This window comes from Taeniopygia guttata, chromosome 2 (genome assembly GCF_048771995.1).
Source record: "Taeniopygia guttata chromosome 2, bTaeGut7.mat, whole genome shotgun sequence".
Lineage (NCBI taxonomy): Eukaryota > Metazoa > Chordata > Aves > Passeriformes > Estrildidae > Taeniopygia > Taeniopygia guttata.
In genome coordinates, this window is record NC_133026.1 from 128,686,140 (window position 1) to 128,703,562 (window position 17,423).

The 17,423-nt window shown below is 38.1% G+C and overlaps 1 protein-coding gene across 1 annotated transcript in view; it reads left to right on the plus strand.

Annotated features, from left to right (window-relative positions):
* The window catches only part of INTS8 (integrator complex subunit 8), a 21,503-nt gene continuing 4,080 nt past the window's right edge, over nucleotides 1-17,423 (plus strand). Inside the window, exons 1-20 of the mRNA XM_004186147.6 lie at nucleotides 1-224; nucleotides 1,475-1,649; nucleotides 3,533-3,673; nucleotides 4,084-4,155; nucleotides 5,304-5,355; nucleotides 5,582-5,764; nucleotides 6,311-6,418; nucleotides 7,072-7,227; nucleotides 7,734-7,834; nucleotides 8,180-8,321; nucleotides 10,093-10,163; nucleotides 10,310-10,485; nucleotides 11,368-11,501; nucleotides 12,109-12,219; nucleotides 12,913-13,114; nucleotides 13,647-13,768; nucleotides 14,785-14,969; nucleotides 16,385-16,418; nucleotides 17,071-17,127; nucleotides 17,211-17,272. Coding sequence (XP_004186195.5) covers nucleotides 95-224; nucleotides 1,475-1,649; nucleotides 3,533-3,673; nucleotides 4,084-4,155; nucleotides 5,304-5,355; nucleotides 5,582-5,764; nucleotides 6,311-6,418; nucleotides 7,072-7,227; nucleotides 7,734-7,834; nucleotides 8,180-8,321; nucleotides 10,093-10,163; nucleotides 10,310-10,485; nucleotides 11,368-11,501; nucleotides 12,109-12,219; nucleotides 12,913-13,114; nucleotides 13,647-13,768; nucleotides 14,785-14,969; nucleotides 16,385-16,418; nucleotides 17,071-17,127; nucleotides 17,211-17,272 — 2,414 coding nt within the window. The 5' untranslated portion in view covers nucleotides 1-94. The remainder of the gene's footprint in view (nucleotides 225-1,474; nucleotides 1,650-3,532; nucleotides 3,674-4,083; nucleotides 4,156-5,303; nucleotides 5,356-5,581; nucleotides 5,765-6,310; nucleotides 6,419-7,071; nucleotides 7,228-7,733; nucleotides 7,835-8,179; nucleotides 8,322-10,092; nucleotides 10,164-10,309; nucleotides 10,486-11,367; nucleotides 11,502-12,108; nucleotides 12,220-12,912; nucleotides 13,115-13,646; nucleotides 13,769-14,784; nucleotides 14,970-16,384; nucleotides 16,419-17,070; nucleotides 17,128-17,210; nucleotides 17,273-17,423) is intronic.

The following is a 17,423-nucleotide window of genomic DNA, read 5'->3' on the forward strand; positions in this document are numbered from 1 at the left end:
GCCTCCGCGGGGCGCGGCCGGCCGCCATCTTGCGCCGCCGCCGGTGGCTGAGGGGCCGCGGGGTTGGTGCGGGGCTCCCTGCCGGGCTCCCGACATGAGCGCGGAGGCGGCGGACCGGGAAGCCGCCACCTCCAGCCGGCCATGCACGCCGCCGCAGACGTCGTGGTTCGAGTTCGTGTTGGAGGAGTCGCTGCTGGAGCAGCACCTGCAGAAGCCCTCTCCTGGTGCGTGCCCTGCTGGCCGCCGCCTCCCCGCGGCCTGGGGTTGGGCCCGGCCCCGCTGCCCGGCCCCTCTGGGGCAGGATCGCTCCGGGGCCGTGGGGCGGCAGCGCGGGGGGCTCGGCTGCCGTGCTGGGGAGTGGGGGCGGAGTGAGCCGGGCACTGCCCGCGGCCCTGCGGCGCTTTCACCGCCGGCAGTAACGCGGTTTTGCTCATTTCACTTCATCTTTCCTATTTATTTACTTCATTTCTCTGACTTTATTGTCTGGTAGATCGCTTTTCCTTTCGCGTATGTGGATGTTGTGTGCGGAAGTGTTGTTTGTTTGTTTATTCGGTGGGAAGTGCTGCACATCATTGCAGTTGGCAGCTGGTTTTCTCCTATTGGAATCCTGTTAGTGGAAGGAACTGAAGTCCTCCGAAAGGTTCAGTGCTGAAATTGCTCTCTGGACCTGGAATAAATAGAAATCTCGTCAGATGTATTATAAGAAAGAGGCCATATTTAAATTTACCTGATCTTTTGACAGTCGTAAGGTGTAGTCATCTTTTTCAGTACCCAAATTCTGCAAGAAGGTGGAGGAAACAGGAAAACCTGGGCCAGTTACATCTACAAAACATCAGTTTAGGCATAATCTATATTAGATCTTATGCTTAGATCTACGCTTAGATTTTATACTCTGTTTTGTAGTGAATTGAGTAAACAGGTAGTACTTGCTTTATGTTTCACAAAGGTCAGTGAGAGTGTAGTGGTTACAGTTTGGCCTCTTTTTTCAAAAGAGCTCAAAGGTATTGGCTGTCTTATTGTAAAGAAGAGATTGGGTGCTTTTTTTTATGCTGTTTTTTAACCAATCTGAAAGTATTTTCTAAATATATTCAGAAGTACCAGCAATTGCTTGTAAATATATTTTACATGCAGAGGAGAATTACAAGTAGATGTATCATTTTTACAACAGTTCACTTGTGGTTTCATTAGGCGGCATTTATTTTCAGTAGATGTAGTAGATAATTAATACAAAATAGTGAAAATAAATTTAAGTGTGAGAGTGTGGTTACCATGGTCAAGTGAACTTTAATGTCAAAGGTATCTTGATAGTCTGATTTGAGTCAGCACGTGCAGAACACCATTTGGAATTAGAATCTACCAGGTAGCAATGTCAGGACTATAAACACCAAGGATAAAAGAACCATGTTCATAGCTGGGGAAAAAAAAAAAATTCTGGCTTATAAATAATTTGAGGAGTGCCTGTGTCTTTTTGCAGACCCACCACCTGTGCAGCTGATTGTTCAGTTCTTGGAACAAGCTTCAAAACCATCAGTGAATGAACAGAACCAAGTCCAGCCACCACCTGATAACAAAAGAAACCGCATTCTAAAACTTCTTGCTCTCAAAGTTGCTGCTCATCTGAAGTGGGATTTGGATGTGTTAGAAAAAAGGTATAGTCTGTACATCTTCATGCTAAGTTCACTAAATTGAAGTGGCATGAGATATTTATTTTAAAAAATGGAAATCTGTCTTGCTCCCTTTTGGGTGTGATAATTGAAATCGAGTTGTATTTTGGCTGTAAGTTAGGAATCAGTTTTGATAAAGGCAGTGTGTCTGAACGAATAAAAAGTATTTAGAGAGTAAAAACGGCATGTCTTAGCCATTTAAGATATGTACATGTACATATCTTAAATTATATGTACAAATTTATCTTCATAAAGATAAATTTGAGGTTATGTGTTCTTCAGTGACAAAACTAGTGTAAGTTTCCTCATTCTGACATGCTTGAAACTGGAGGTCTTGTTCCAGTAATAACTCCATGTATCCAGAACTAGGTCACTGAAATTACTGTGGTTGAAATAGACAAACCCCAGCTTTGCATCTTTCCTTTGGAAATTTCAGCTGCAAAGTGGTCTGATGAGCTAGAACAGTTGGAAGTGCTATGCACATTAGGGAGCTACACTTCACAGAATCACAGGATGGGTATGGTTGGAAAGAACCACAGTGGGTCATCTGATCCAACCTCCCTACTCCAGCAGGATCATCCAACACATGGCACAGGATTGTTTCAGGTGACTCTTGTTTACACTTGGCTTCCTGTTTACACTTAGGTAATGACAGAAGTTCCTTATTCATTCACACAGATCTCTTGCCCCCTTTATCTGTAATTTAATATAGAATTGTAAGGAAGCAGTAATTGACCTGGTTCTAACTTGCATGGAATTGTACAATCATTTAGGCTGGAAAGGAGCTTTAAGATCATTGAGGCCAGCTACTAATTTGACACTGGCAAGCCTACCACTAAGCCATGTCCCTAAGTGCCACATCTGCATATAATTTAAGTACCTTCAGGGTATGATGGTAACTCAGCCACTTCCCTGGACAGCTTGTTCCAATGGCTGATCACCCATTTGGTGAAAAACTTATCCTAAAGTTCAATCTAAACCTCTCTTGGCGAAACTTGAGACCATTTGCTTTCATCCTGTCGCTTGCCTGGGAGAAGAGACTGACCACCCAGTTGCTACAACCTCCCTTTGGGGAGTTGTAGAGAGCAATAAGGTCCCCTATGAGCCTTCTTTTCTTCTGGCTAAACACCAGTTCCCTCAGCCACTGCTTGTAGAACACTTCTGATAGAACACAAGACCTAAAATTTGTTAAACAGAAATCCTGGCTTTAGCTGCTACAAGTGTAGTTTCATTGATTATTTTCAATACTAGTTGCAAAGAATGCAAATTTTTCACAAGGTCAAAGGTGCTTTTGGCAGTAGCTGATCTAATCTCAAATAATGTCTAAATTAGTAATAGTATTTTAGTTGTTAAATTATACCACAAAAGCTTGGAGCAGTGCAGTCCAGCCTGCATGTTTTCTCATTTTATTGAAGAGATTTCTGTCCCAGCTAATGTATGTTGTACTTAGCGCTATTCAAAAAGTTCCTGGTCTTAACTTCACTTTATGTGAGTGAAATTTCACTTGTGATGGAAATGGAGTTGCTTACCTTCAGGGAGTATGATCTGGGGCTGCTTTGAAAGAACTTCTTATTATGTGGGTCATGCTGTTACAGGTGACTGGATTGTTCTGGTATGGTACCTGTGTGGGTAATGCAGTGGTGCAGAGTATTGGTTAAGCTGTCAGGGCAGCTGAACTACTGCTTGGGCCCATCCTCTTGGGCTTAATTTATGCAGCTAATACTGGTAACTGCTTTACATACCTGATCTCAAATGCTGAATAAACATCCATGTGATGTTAAGTACTGAATAGGAGTGTACACTGTTTAACATTCCATAAGTAGATTTACTCTAGGAAGTATCTGATTCTGTCTTTTATTTTTTAATAGCTTGTCTGTTCCTGTATTGAACATGCTATTGAATGAACTTCTGTGTATCAGCAAAGTCCCCCCAGGAACTAAACATGTGGATGTAGATCTGTCCAGTTTACCCCCAACCACTGCAATGGCAATACTACTCTACAACAGATGGTAAACTACTACATGGCAATAATATAAAATCATTATACAACAAAGCAGTGTTTTCTTCTATCTGTATAAGTGTACGTAGAAGGAGAAAGAATCCTAAAGTACTAATAAGTATTGTGATCTGTTGCTAGGTAATAGTGAAGGGGCTGAGTCTGAAAAGCTATTCTAGAGCTGGTTTTCTTCCCTAAAAAATAGTCAAGATAGTGGTTTGAACTCTCTCCTTATAAAAATCTTGGTCTTTCAGCTTTTTATGGACATAAGAGTATTTCTTAGCTGCTAGATGTGCTCTTGAGTAAATGATATATTCTAATGGTATAATGTTTCTGAAATGCTAAACTGCTATTATCAATGTAATCTACTTATTACACTTCTGAGGCTAATGCCATTCTTTGCTTATTTTTTTCCCTGTGTAGGGCCATAAGGACCATTGTTCAAAGTAGTTTTCCTGTAAAGCAAGCGAAACCTGGTCCACCTCAGTTAAATGTGTAAGTTAGATATAATTAATTTGAATGTCATAGGTATTTTATAATTAGGAATGTAATTTCTAAGTGGATTAAATCATGTTAATAACATACAGTTTCTTAAAATGTCTAGCTGTGACATGGAAAACTTGGATTTATTTCAAGTATATTCTCACTTTCCTGTCAGACACACTTCATACATATACTTGTCTGTTGTTCCACTCTGTCAGTGTGACTTTGTCATGGTATGAAAACTCATGAGAGGAAGAGAGATGACAATTTGCCTTGGCAGAATGCTTATGCTCTAGTTTAGATGGGGTACAGTTCTTGCATTCTTTTGCGTCCCTAACTTACAGTAGCTTGCTTAATATGGTTGTTTTATTACACCAGTTTGAAGCATTGTGTATGATAACCTTAGAAATAATGAAGTATTTTCATTTGCTTCATTGGGCAATAGTTTGTAATTTAAAATCAATTTTTCATTTTGCCTTCTAGAAGCTGGGAGGCTTTAGTAACAACTTGTCTGTGACTTTTATGTTACAGATTTCTCCAAAAGTTGGAAGTATCTAAGCGGTGCTTTTCACATGTTTAATGTTAATTTTGCACTTAATCATTAGACCATACTTGTTTGCGAAAGTCTGTTAAATACGTTGATTAAACATGCTTTTATTCCTCTTCCTTATTTTAACTATAGATCTTATATTGTCCTGTATCTATCAGTCTCTGATCCTGAATTAAAAAGAAATCTCTGTGGGAAAATAATTGAAAAATACTTTTAATTTTTGCATAAACATGTGAACATGCCTGTGCCCCGACATGTTTGAGAAGATTTAAATGTTGAAGCTTCATGAGACTTGAGGCTGTGGAAGCTTTCTTCATTATTTTGCTATTGAATTGGTATTGGCACTCTGATCTTAAAAAAGACAATGATAACTTAGCAACCTTTTTGTTTTATTGAACCACATTTTCATATAAAACTATATTTTCATTATATAGTTCTGTGTTTCAGATATAAATAGATAAGCACAGTCAGTGGTCCTGCATAGTGATGTTCAAAATACAGTTAAGCACAACCAAGCATGAATGAATTATTGTGATCTAGAACATGAAATAAAATAATGTGCAGATCTTCCTTATAACTGAACTCTTGACCTTCTGTGTCTAACTTGCAGTATGAATCATATTCAGCAAGAAAAGGAACTAACTGAAAATATTTTGAAAGTGGTGAGACTCTTTTCCCTCCATATTTTTGCGAATTTATATGTAAATACGAATTCTTTTATTCTACAAGAAATGCAAAAGCCAATTCTACATGACATAGAGCAATTGTGTAATGTTTTTTTAAAAAACTATCCCTATACCAAACATTTAAATTGTAGCATTAACTTAAACCCAGAGTTAAACTCAAGACCAAGAGGTTAATTCTTTTAATGTATTTGAACTATTACAGTTGAAGGAGCAGGCTGCTGATTCCATCCTGGTCCTAGAAGGAGCACTGAAATTAAACAAAGATCTTTATGTCCATACTATAAGAACTCTGGATTTACTGGCCATGGAACCTGGTATGGTGAATGGAGAAACAGAGAGTTCCACTGCTGGACTGAAAATCAGTGCAGAGGAGATACAGTGCCAGGTAACTTGTACATTTTGTACTAAAGCTTTCAGTTTATATCTGCTTCTTTAGAAAAAGTGTTAAGTAATAATTTCAAGGTAAATCACAGGTTTTTTTTCTATTAGTGTTCCCTGTGTTGTTTTGGGTTTGGTTTTTTTTTGTCAGGTTTTTTTTAATGCAATGAAGTAATACTGACTTAATTATTACATTAATAGAACTTCTTAAAATCATTATACCAATTGTTGCTTCCCACCAACCTATCACTTTTGCCCTCTCATTCCCCTGAAATAACCCATTATATGACAAGGAGAGCTTATTGCATTGTTTGCAATGATTATGGGAAAATAATTCTTAAATTTTGTAATGCTTGTGCTGAATACTCAGACAGAGATTGCAGTTAAAGAGGAAGCAGTTGAAGTATGTGGGGTAAGGTTTGCAGTGTATGTTGGTAAATTAGATAAAAGTAGGAATAGTTTAAAGTACATGGAACATTTGAGCTGAAATACTTAATCTTGACTCGAAACATGATGTCCAGGACCGTGTGTTTGATATCAGTGCTGTTTGCAGGTTTGCTATGATTTGGGTGCAATCTATTTCCAACAAGGATCTACAAATGCAGCTGTTCATGAAAAGGCTAAGGAGAAGTTTTTTAAAACAAAGGAGTTGATTGCAAAGGTAACAAGTGTTCTTTTAGCATGTATTCAACTCTTCTGTAAAAAAAAAAAAAAAAGCCTTGTCTAAATTATTGCTTGCTTCTTCAGTAGTTTAATAACTCTTAATGGTACACAGTGTTTTTAAAGAAACTTCTTGAAGTTTTGACAGTAATTTTTTTTCACATTGTGCCTGGTTTGAAATTATATTAATTGGTTGCAGTACATTGCTGCTTTGTTCTACATTTTTGTAATGAATAGTCTTTTACACAAATTGTATTGATGCAAAAAATGCTGAAATTACATCTCCAGTGCTAATAGTAACTCAACTGAACAGTACATCCTGTATCCATGGTGATGATGTGTTTTTAAGTAAGGTAACCATACAGCACTTCCTATTTTTTTTTAATCTAACTTTCCTTTGGAAATCAAATTCCCTATGTTCTAACCTTTTTAAAAAGTACATCTTAATTTGTAAGTACATTATGCTTCCTGTTTTATTTTGCTTCATATTCCTATTTCCAAAACCGCAGAACTCCAGTTTTTATTTAAATGAGTTGTGTACGTGTGCATTCTTTTGCTGTTATTTGGGGAAATTGTGAGTCTCTGTTTCTGAATTAAGCATATATTTCATAATACTTTGGCCACTAAGATGTGATTATAACTCTTATTTTTCAGAATGGCTCATCATCACTTCATTTTACCATAGATGAAGAACGGTTAGCTGGCTATTGTGAAGCTTGTGAAGTTCTTACCTCATCTTCTGATGATGCATCTCAACAGGCAACTCCATATAGTCAAATCCACAGCTGTATGAAATCTGGCAAATATCAGGTAGAATGCCTAAACAATGCCATGTGTATTTGAGGGGGGGTTTTGTCATTCTGTGTGGAGGATTCCATTTGAACTGGTAGGGATTTTAAGAAGTTTTCAATTTTAAATGACAGTTTAACCATTAACATACTGTTTTAAATCGTATGTGTTCAGGAATATAACATAATCAGGTTAGATTAAAATATCTTGGATTCCATACAATGGTGAATAATTCCTGCCAGCTGAAATAAGGGCTTTTCACGTAGAGTCGAATTCTTTGGGGGTCTGGGACTGTTGCTACTTAGATGTGCAAGTTTGTTTTGTGTTTTTTTGGTTTTTTCTTTGATTTTTCTGATGATAAAGAACTTCTTTTGTTACTTGATTCCTTTCTGATTATTCAGTGAATTTTAGCTTTAAATATGGATGTGAGCTGTTTCTCTTAGTTTCCTCATTTTTACCAGATAGAATAATTTTCTGTCTAGTTCTTTTGCATTATACATTGACTATTCCAACTGTTTTTGTTACAGGACTTAGTGAAGATATTCCTTGAAGATAACCTAACCCTCAGTTTACCTGAACAGTTCAGACAGTCAGTGCTGAGAGAACTCTTCCAGAAAGCTCAGCAAGGGTGAGACATTAAATAATAATCAATGTTCAATGAGGATGAAGAGCAATTTTCATTAGTTATGCTTTTTGTGGAAAGTATGTGAAATCTTTTAACAACAAACTATTTATATCCAAGAAAACTTCAGCCTTCATTTCTGTTAGCAATAGTCTAAACTACATTTTACATCACACCACAGCTCCTCGATTATATCTCACTGTGGCCATATATGGAAAAAATGTAATGAACATTAACACTTGATTTTATCACTTGACTAATTTTTTTTAAGATTTTTTTTTCCCACCTGCTGTGATACCACTCTTCATTTGTCAGAGCTATCCTGTGATCTTCAGTTTTGTGTTCATGCAGGAATGATGCTCTGGATGAAGTCTGTTTCAAAGTCTGCGTGTGCAACACAGTCTGTGATATATTACAAGGTCGAATAATTGATATTCAGTTTTGTCAACTGTTCCTGAAACCCAGCAAAGAGAAAATAGACTTCCTTCTTGAGGTAAAACATTAATCTAAAATTGCAAGTGAAAATGGTGTTTAGTGAGAGACTTCTTTCCATGTGTAACTTATTATTGTAAGTGAAGCTCAAATTTCTGAAGCAGAGAAAGGTAACTTCTCAAACGTCATTCAACTTGTTTGCAGTTAGTAAAGCTCCACTCAGTGATCAGTTTTGAATTTGTTGTTCATAGCTCTGTTTCCATCTGTCAAGGAGGATCCAGTGGTGAGCTGTTGCTTCAGCTTGTATTTGAAATTGCTGGTATTCTTGACATTGTTAAATTATATAGCAATATTGCTGAATAATTGTTCTAGTGGAACAAAGAATCTAATTCTCCAAGATAGAGAGAATTAGTAGAAAAAGTACCTGTGGAAGAGGACCACTTTTCCTTTATCAGCTTTGTTGTAGAAGTTAGCATGTGGTATAGTGATCCTGAGTTACTGTTACATGTGAGACCGACACTGTTACCCTTAGTGAAGCCTTTTAGGAAACTGTTATTGCTTAAACTAAACTTAATCCTTTTATTGCTTTGCTGTTATTTGCATGTCTTTTATTAATTTGAACCTAGTTCTTTTGCTTGTTTCTTCAAGCATGTGGCAAAAATTAACTGATGGGACTCTACTGCAGAACAAGTAAAAGCTTACATCAACTGCTCATATTGGGACTGAAACATACTTTAAAAAAAAAAGTATTGCAAGCTGACAAATTCAACTATCTAGTTATTTTTCAACTGCTGGTTTAAAAAAAAAACAAACACCCAAGTCCTAGTGAATCTTAGCATTTTGTACTTAGAAATACTTCATTTTAAAACTCATGTGCTAAATGATCTTGTGTGGCACTCAGTGTCTGTGCTTCTGTATACCAGGGGAATAGAAAAAAGGAATGTGGATTTTGCCTGAAACATCCTATCTTACGTACAGATTGAAAGAAACTGATCCATATGTGATGTCAATAGCTTTTATCAGGTTTACTTTATAGGCAGTCTTATTTCACACAATTGTACTGAGATTTCTTTATCAAGCTTTGTCAGTCAAATCTTATCTTACTTTCTTTGGCTTACAAGAAGCTCTTGACAGCTGGTCTCATCTCTACAGTTAAAGTAACCAAGTCATGACAGGGTTACACAGAGCAAAACAGAAATACTGGTTTGATTCTAGATGAATTAGGGTAACCACCCAGCAATGCTGCACTTGGTTCCCACCCAACAGCACTTGTGCAGATTCTAAAATTGCTCTACAAAGTGAAAACAACAGACAGGCTAAAAGAGCTGGAGTTTTTCAGCCTGGGGAAGCAAAGGCTCCAAGGGGATCTTGGAGCACCTTCAGGTACCTAAAAGGGACTAGAAGAAAACTGGAGAGGGATTTTTACATTTTGTTGTGGGATAGGACAAGGGTAATAGGTTCAAATTGAAAGTGGCAGGTTAAATATTAGGAAGAAATCCTGTACAGTGAAGGTGGTGAGGCACTTGAACAGGTTGCCCAGAGAAGCTGTGGTTGCCTCATCCCTGGAAGTGTTCAAGGCCAGACTGCATGGGGTTTTGAGCAACCTGGTCTAGTGAAAGGTGTCCCTGCCCATGGCAGGGCTTTTAGAACTTTAGGGTCTCTTCCAACCCAAACCATTCCGTAATTCTGTAACTTTGTTGCCTCACTTGAGAATAGAGGTGTAATGGCTGTTACTACTTGTGAGACAGAAAGCTGGTCAGTAACACTGGAAGTAACAAAATATTATAAACGTGCAAGGGGATGGCTTAGTTATTTTCTGCTTTCTTTTCCAGGTTTGTTCAGGGTCAATAAACTTGGAAAGTGCTTCTGAAGAATTGAAGAGAAGAATGGCAGCATTTCTCAAGTATGTGCCCATATTACGCTAACATGAATTTGCACTTTGTAAGCTATGAAATACGGCACAATAAATATTTCAAGAACTTATAACTGGAAAAATAAGCACTTTTTCACTTTTTTCCTGCTTATGTACTAACATTTTTATTTGTTTAGAAACTTGTGTTTGGGCATGGAAGATCTTCAGTTTGTCTTCATGATTTCATCTCATGAGCTTTTCATAAAACTGTTGAAAGATGATGAACGGAAGCTGCTCATTGACCAAATGCGGAAGAGATCCCCTCGAATCAATCTGTGCACAAAACCTGTGACTTCTTTTTATGATATCCCAGGTAATTTTCACAGCATTTTCATTAACTTATGATCAGACAGTGCCCTGTTTCCATGATGAAAACCTTGAGGTTACTAAGTGCAGGTCTGTTCTCAAAAAAGTTTAGAATGTTTCTAGAGAAAGTACATTCTGTTGTTAGTTGGTGCATGTCCTGCTTGTTCAAGAAGGTAACTGTCATGTGCTTGTATCTCAAGTGAATGTAATACATATGTTCAAATAAATGTGTCCTAGGTGACAGAGTGAGAGAGTATGGCATTGTTTGAACAAATATGGCTGTGGCAGCTGTTCCCAGAAAGGGAACCCTACCTCTGGACTTAGATACATTAATGCTGACGTGACTGTGTGGTAAGCTGGACCAGGAGTGCCATCTGAATGAAATTTTTAACCTACCAAAGTAAACCATAGATCTTTTCAACCAGTTAATTTCCCCGATACAGCTGGCTGGCTGTGCAGCTGTACAAGTCAAAGCTAACAGGAGGTGCCAGATGGTGGCTGGGGCTGGAAAGACCTTACCTTTTCAGCTCTAATGGAGTCTTGCAGTAACTTAAGCCAGTTAAGACAATATTATTTGTACAATATGTATTATGTACACTAGAGCAGTATAGGAGCACACTTTTAATGCAGATCTTGGATCTATTGCTTTGCTATAGCAAGAGAACTCAGAGCTGCTGGAGTGAGGAAGGGGACTTGCAAGCAGCCCTTTAGGTCAGGCTGAAGGTAGCACAAGGTGTTCGTCGAAGGGCACAAAAGGATGGCTGGACCTATGGAAGCATGATGTATCTGCTGTTCTTACTACATTCTGATTGAAGTGTTATATACTAAAGAATTGGAAGTATCTACATTGACAGGAAATGTGCTGGAGATGTGGTTGCTTTTCTTCTAGCTTCAGCTAGTGTCAATATTGGCCAGCTTGAACATCAGCTCATACTGTCAGTGGATCCTTGGAGGATTCGCCAGATCTTAATCGAGTTGCATGGTATGACCTCAGAACGCCAATTCTGGACAATTTCTAACAAGGTAACTTAGTTCATGTGGTCACAAGAGACTATAATTGAAGGACTAGTTAGGTATCATAGTGCAGTGAACAACAAACATTTTCTCAGATCCTTAGGGTGACTTATCTTTTCCCTCTCTGCATAGTGGTGGTTTAATAAGAATGATGATACATATCTAAACTCACATTCTATGTGAAGAGTATTACAATAAAACCTGTAACCTTTGTTTTAAGGAATTACTGGCTGTATCACAAGCTTTCCTTATGAGAAAAGATGTTTTCATAGCTTGTGCTTTTAGTGTTCTGAATAGATAGCAATATTGTTTTAGCTTAAATTTTTGTTATTAGAAGGTTGGAGCAGGAGAGAGGAAGACTTTGTTTAAATGAAGATTTCTTGTGGTTTTTTTTTTTTGTTTCTCCCCTTAATTATTGCATATTCAGAGTGTGAACAATGTGTACTTGGGCACTTTTATTGTATTTCAAAATGAGCCATATATTACTTGTGATTAGATGTAAAGACAGGAATTGGCAGTCATTTTCAGTATTTGAGGTTTGTTTATGTTGTTTTAAGCAGTGATGTGAATTCTAAAATTTGTTTCTGTGCAAATATCCTATGCATTTCTCTCCCAGTGGGAAGTACCAAATGTTTACGGCAGTGTTATTTTAGGAATCAAAGACAGTCTGACTAGGGATTTGGTCTACATCCTGATGGCGAAGGGATTACACTGCTGTGCCATTAAGGTGAGCAAGCTGTCTGAGCTTACTGGTTGGTTTGGACCAACTTTTAGATTGGTCCAAATTTCATTGAATCTTAATGAAATGGAAAATTTGGAAGGCCCTTTTTTAGAAAAAGAACTTAAAAATTGGGTGGTGAGGGAGGTGTTGTAACAAGCTCCATGTGTTGTGTAATGGATAAGTATTTCTGTCTCTCAAAGTTTCATCAGCAAAGCAAAGGTAATGGCTTTCCAGTGAGTTGGGGCTCGAGATAATTTAATTCATATAAAGTTTTAATTATGTTGTTCTAGATTATGTGGCATCTACATCCAGTGGTGATTTGATTTACTGATATGAAGTTCTGTTGTTTTGAATAAGTGTTTTACATAAGGAATTTATTGGAATGCTGTTCTGTTTTCCTTGTAATTGACAATTTTGCTAAACTGCAGCTAAAACAAAATTGTACCAAGCGTACCAGTAGTTGTTTCTAGCTTGTTTTTGCTTAAACTCCTTCTTTTGTTTTCAAAAGATCTGGAATTCTTAAGCTTAAGAGCAAGTTCAGAGGACTCATAAGTAGACACTCTGAGATGCTTGAGCAGTGCTGATGCTAATGGATGTCAAGGCTGGTTCAGCCAAGATAGAGCTGAATGCACTTTAGCTTGTAGTATTTCCCCTTATGAATTTGTTAGGAATCATTAATGCTTATAATTTTTATTGCAGGATTTTGTCCATGCAAAGCAGCTTTTTGCTGCTTGCTTGGAGCTTGTGACAGAGTTTTCTCCAAAGCTCCGTCAGGTCATGCTGAATGAAATGCTGCTTTTGGACATTTACACTCATGAAGCTGGAGCTGGTGCTTCTGGAGAGCGTCCTCCTTCTGATCTTATAAGCAGAGTCCGAGGCTATTTGGAAATGAGAGTACCTGGTAAGTACATTACTGTCTTTCCGAGGATGCAAACCTTGACAGAAGGGGGGAAAATGCACAGCAAAATAAAACAATATTATATAGCAGATTAACCACGTAGGTGTGTAAGTGGAAAAACAACAGTGACTTTGGCACTGGTTTTAGTAAGTTGTCAGAAGTTTCATTAGCTTTTAGAAGTTAGAAGTGAGCATGATGCCTACCAGATTGACAGTTTCTGTTCAATGCCACTTAAAGGATTGAACAGGATGAACATCTCTGCTCTTCTGCCTGAAGGGCTAGTTGTTAAAGCTTTCTCCTGGTTTGGCAATGAGAGAGTAACATTGTAGTGTTGTGATTAGATGAAACCCTTGTTGCTCCTAATTTCCAGAGGTGAGGTCTCTCGTAGGGCTAAGCACAGTATTTTCCTGTCATAGCTGCGGAACAAAAACAGCTGATGAGAGGAAATGGGATTTGCTTGTTTTCATGCAACACCATTTTACAACACTCTTTTCTCAAAAAAAAAAAGTTAAACAAAGAATCCCTTTCCTTTTAGATATTCCTCTTCGACAAGTTATAGCTGAAGAATGTGTTGCCTTCCTGTTAAACTGGTGTGAGAATGAGTATTTGACCATGCAAGTTCCATTACCTCTGGTTCAAACTAATCCCTATGTGAAGGTAACAAGTGCTCAGTCTCAAAACTTTCTCAAACTGTAATTGACTTTTTTGTTGAAGTATTTTGTACTTTTTAAAGCAAGTACCCTTCTGCTGAAGAGTGTGGGGCTTTGTGGTTGTAATTAATTAAATATGGGGTAGAACGTAGTAGGGCTAAGCAGCAAGTCTGTTTAGCACTTGACTAAAAACACGGAAGCTGTGCTGCAGGAACATATGAAATCTTGGGCCATTGTTGGTTGCTAGCCAAGGTTGGTCCCATCAGGTTTGTGTGGTTATGATCCATGATTGAAACACTGTAGCACTTCCCTAAAGGACTCTCAGCTGGAACTCAGCCTAGATTTATGTAGAAGGTATGAGAAGTGTGCAGATCTCTGTTTTCAAGTCTGGCTTCTTTTCTGTTCCTTAGATACTTGTGTTCCAAATGCACTGTAAGAGTTCCATTCTTTTACCCAACACCAGTGTTGAATTTTTGGAGACATTCAAGCCCTGCCTTATTTGAAACCTTGTTTTCAAAATTGTTTCACAGCAATATTTCTACTTCTCAGTTAGGCCATAGAGCAGAAGGCAGGTCGTATTACAGGACAGGTTCATTTTCACCCTGCTCTGCTTACCTGTGATACTTCCTAATTTCTGTTCGGAGGTTCAGATTTTTTGTATAACATTGTGCCAGTTTCAGTTATGATTAATTACTATATGGCAGTTAAGTGAGTTCTAAAGAGCCAGTCTTTGTAAAATGGTATTTTATGGGGATTAGGTTTTATATAATATTTAAGTTTGTTTTCTGGAGCTTTTAATAATGAAATACACACCAAGGAAACTAAAAAGTGGAAAATGCTCTGTTTAATTCTTGTTTTCCAGCTTCTTCATCACTATTCTTTGCTGCAAAATTTAGTCACATTGCTTTGTAGGTCATAATTTAAAATCATTTGCTTAGCCATTTTAAATACCAGTAATTCCTTTGCTGTAGATGATATGCAGAGAAGCCTTAGTTCCTGTATTTTTTCTGTTGCATTGCGTAGCTGGGCCAGTTGCTGGCTGCTACGTGCAAGGAACTGCCAGGTCCCAAAGAAAGTAGACGCACAGCTAAAGATCTCTGGGAAGTCGTTGTACAAATCTGCAGTGTATCCAACCAGCACAAACGTGGCAATGATGGAAGAGTGAGTTTGATAAAACACAGGGAGTCTACACTGGGTATTATGTACAGGTATGTTTTCTAAAATTATTTGTAAAGATGGCTTGAATAGTTAGTTTGATCCCATGTTCTCATTAAAAATTGTTTGGATTCCACTATCAGAGTGATGGCAGCAGCTAAAGGTCTGAGTAAAAATCCTGTCCACTGTGCGAGTTGGGTAGTAGGGATGTGCTGACTTTCTTTTTCAGAGGCAGAAGAGGAGTGTGTGGGAGGCAGCTCTCCATGCAGAAACTGAAGCATATGTGACTGTACTCTCATTATAACCAGTGCAGGTTTTCCAGTAAAGTCAGTGGCATCTAGAGGCCAATTGAGCTGATGGGCTGGAGCTGTCTGCTTTGCAGCAAATAGAATTATTCTGCATCAGTTTTATACTTTTATAGCTATATCAAGCACATAGCTCACAGCATGGGTATCTATAGTTAGCTTTGTTTCTGAGTCTAAAGCTAAATGTTACTCTGTCTTGAAATGAAATTCTAATTCAGCTGAAGTCTGTGAAGAGTAAGAAAATCAAATTACTCTGGTCAATAGTCTGTCAGACACCTTGGCAGCCTTAGCCTCAAATGTCTGATTCAGGACTCTCTGATTTGTCCAGTGTTCTTGGCCTGTTCTGAAGTCTAAGCCTAAATATAACTTGTCTACTATGGTACAGTTTGGCATGTGTGACTCTATTGAACAGCTTCCCATGTTAAAGCCTTGGTAAGGGTGCCTCTGTCAAACCTCTGTCTGTGTCTTTGCCTTCCTTGAGCTAATCAGGTCAACGTGTGCTAAAGGCCAGCTGCGTTTGCTTAGGCTGCTGTGGGGCAGGTGTAAGAGGGTACAGACGTGCTGTAGCTTCCAGCTGTGTACTTGGGCAAGGAAAAGGAGTACAGGTGTACTCCAGGTACTGAGCCTTTCCTGACCCCTCTCAAACAAAAAGGGCAAGTAAAGGGCAGTGACCCTGTTGTTATTGTTATTATGGAAAAGAAGTAGTGAAAACTTTTCCAAAGGCTGTCCCAATAAGGATTGTCTTATAGTGACAGTTTCTGATGTTCATTACAAGGAAACTGAAGTACATTATAAATGATCACTTTGTGCCCTCTTCTGTGTGTAGGTCATTGTTGCAAACCTATCTTGGGAAATTGCAGTTCAGTTCAGTTCAGTTGGTTTCCCTTTTAGAGTCAGTGGTTGACTTCTGTGACTTTCATGCCTGTTATAGCTTGATGGAACATACCTCTTACTTAACCTGTTTTTAGAGTAAAATTTGCTAGTTACTGTATTAAAAGTGAATGGGCTGGTTGAGCATTTTCATTTACATGCCCTGCAATTGTAAACTTAGAGGTGAAGGGGTATTATAGCAGGTGAAGAATTTGCTCTACTGATTTGTTCTTTAAGTGCGCATATATTCTTGTGGATGATTACTTACTTGGGTACTTGTGTCTCTAATTTAGGAGTGAATTGTTGTCCTTCATCAAAAAGCTTCGGGTAAGTCACAGTGGTGCTGAAAATATGTTTGCAACCAAAACTTCCTTTTGGTGTAGTATTTTTCTGGACTCTTTGTGTTAAATTCCAGAAAATCTAACAGTTACATGGGTGTTTTGTATGACTGAAAAATGTCTGGGTTTGCTATACCTGGCTTACAGCAATGTGGAATAGCTTGTAAAAAAATTACCCTGAATTCTGATGGAGATCTGTTTACATTGGGAGTGTATTTTATTGCAGCTGTCACGAAGCAAAGCATTCCTTTTGGAGGGAGACAGAAGCTGCTACATGCATCATACTAAGCAGCAGAAGTAAGAAGAAGGGAAATTGTTTATAGCTTCTGGGTTTGTAAATGCATAGACAGTTGTAGTAAACCTAGCTTAATTTTAAGGTTAGGTAGTCATCACGGAAACAACATAAAGATGCATAAAGCAAAAGTAAAGTTTATATCCAAGGAGTTGCTCAGGAAAATCTGAATTAAAAACTTTCTACAGAAACATTCTTGCAGTATCCTTGTATTGCAGATCTCTTGACAAAATATTGTCCTATTTCAACAGGAAATTGTAATGAATGCATAACTTCTTACAGAGTTTTACAGCTTAGGGAAGAAAGTGGAGTTTTGTCAGTTCATGGGAATATTTTTTTCCCCCTACAGGAACCATTGGTCCTAACTACAATATTGTCCTTGTTTGTCAAACTTCATAATGTTCGGGTTAGTATATATCATCAAAATCTTTCTTGGCTTTCTTGAAATATTTCTTCTTGTGATTTCTCATACCATCTTTCTTCTCTTAGGAAGATATTGTGAATGATATTGCAGCAGAACATATTTCCATCTGGCCCTCATCCATCCCCAAGTAAGATGATGATAAAACCCACTTTTTTCTTAATACTATATGTGATGGGTTTGGTCCCAGTTACTGTTATTGTGATTTCTCCGTGGAAATGTATCACTGCCCCCATTCTGTCTCTGGGAAGGTTGGTTTGAGGACATGGAGAGTTTTGATG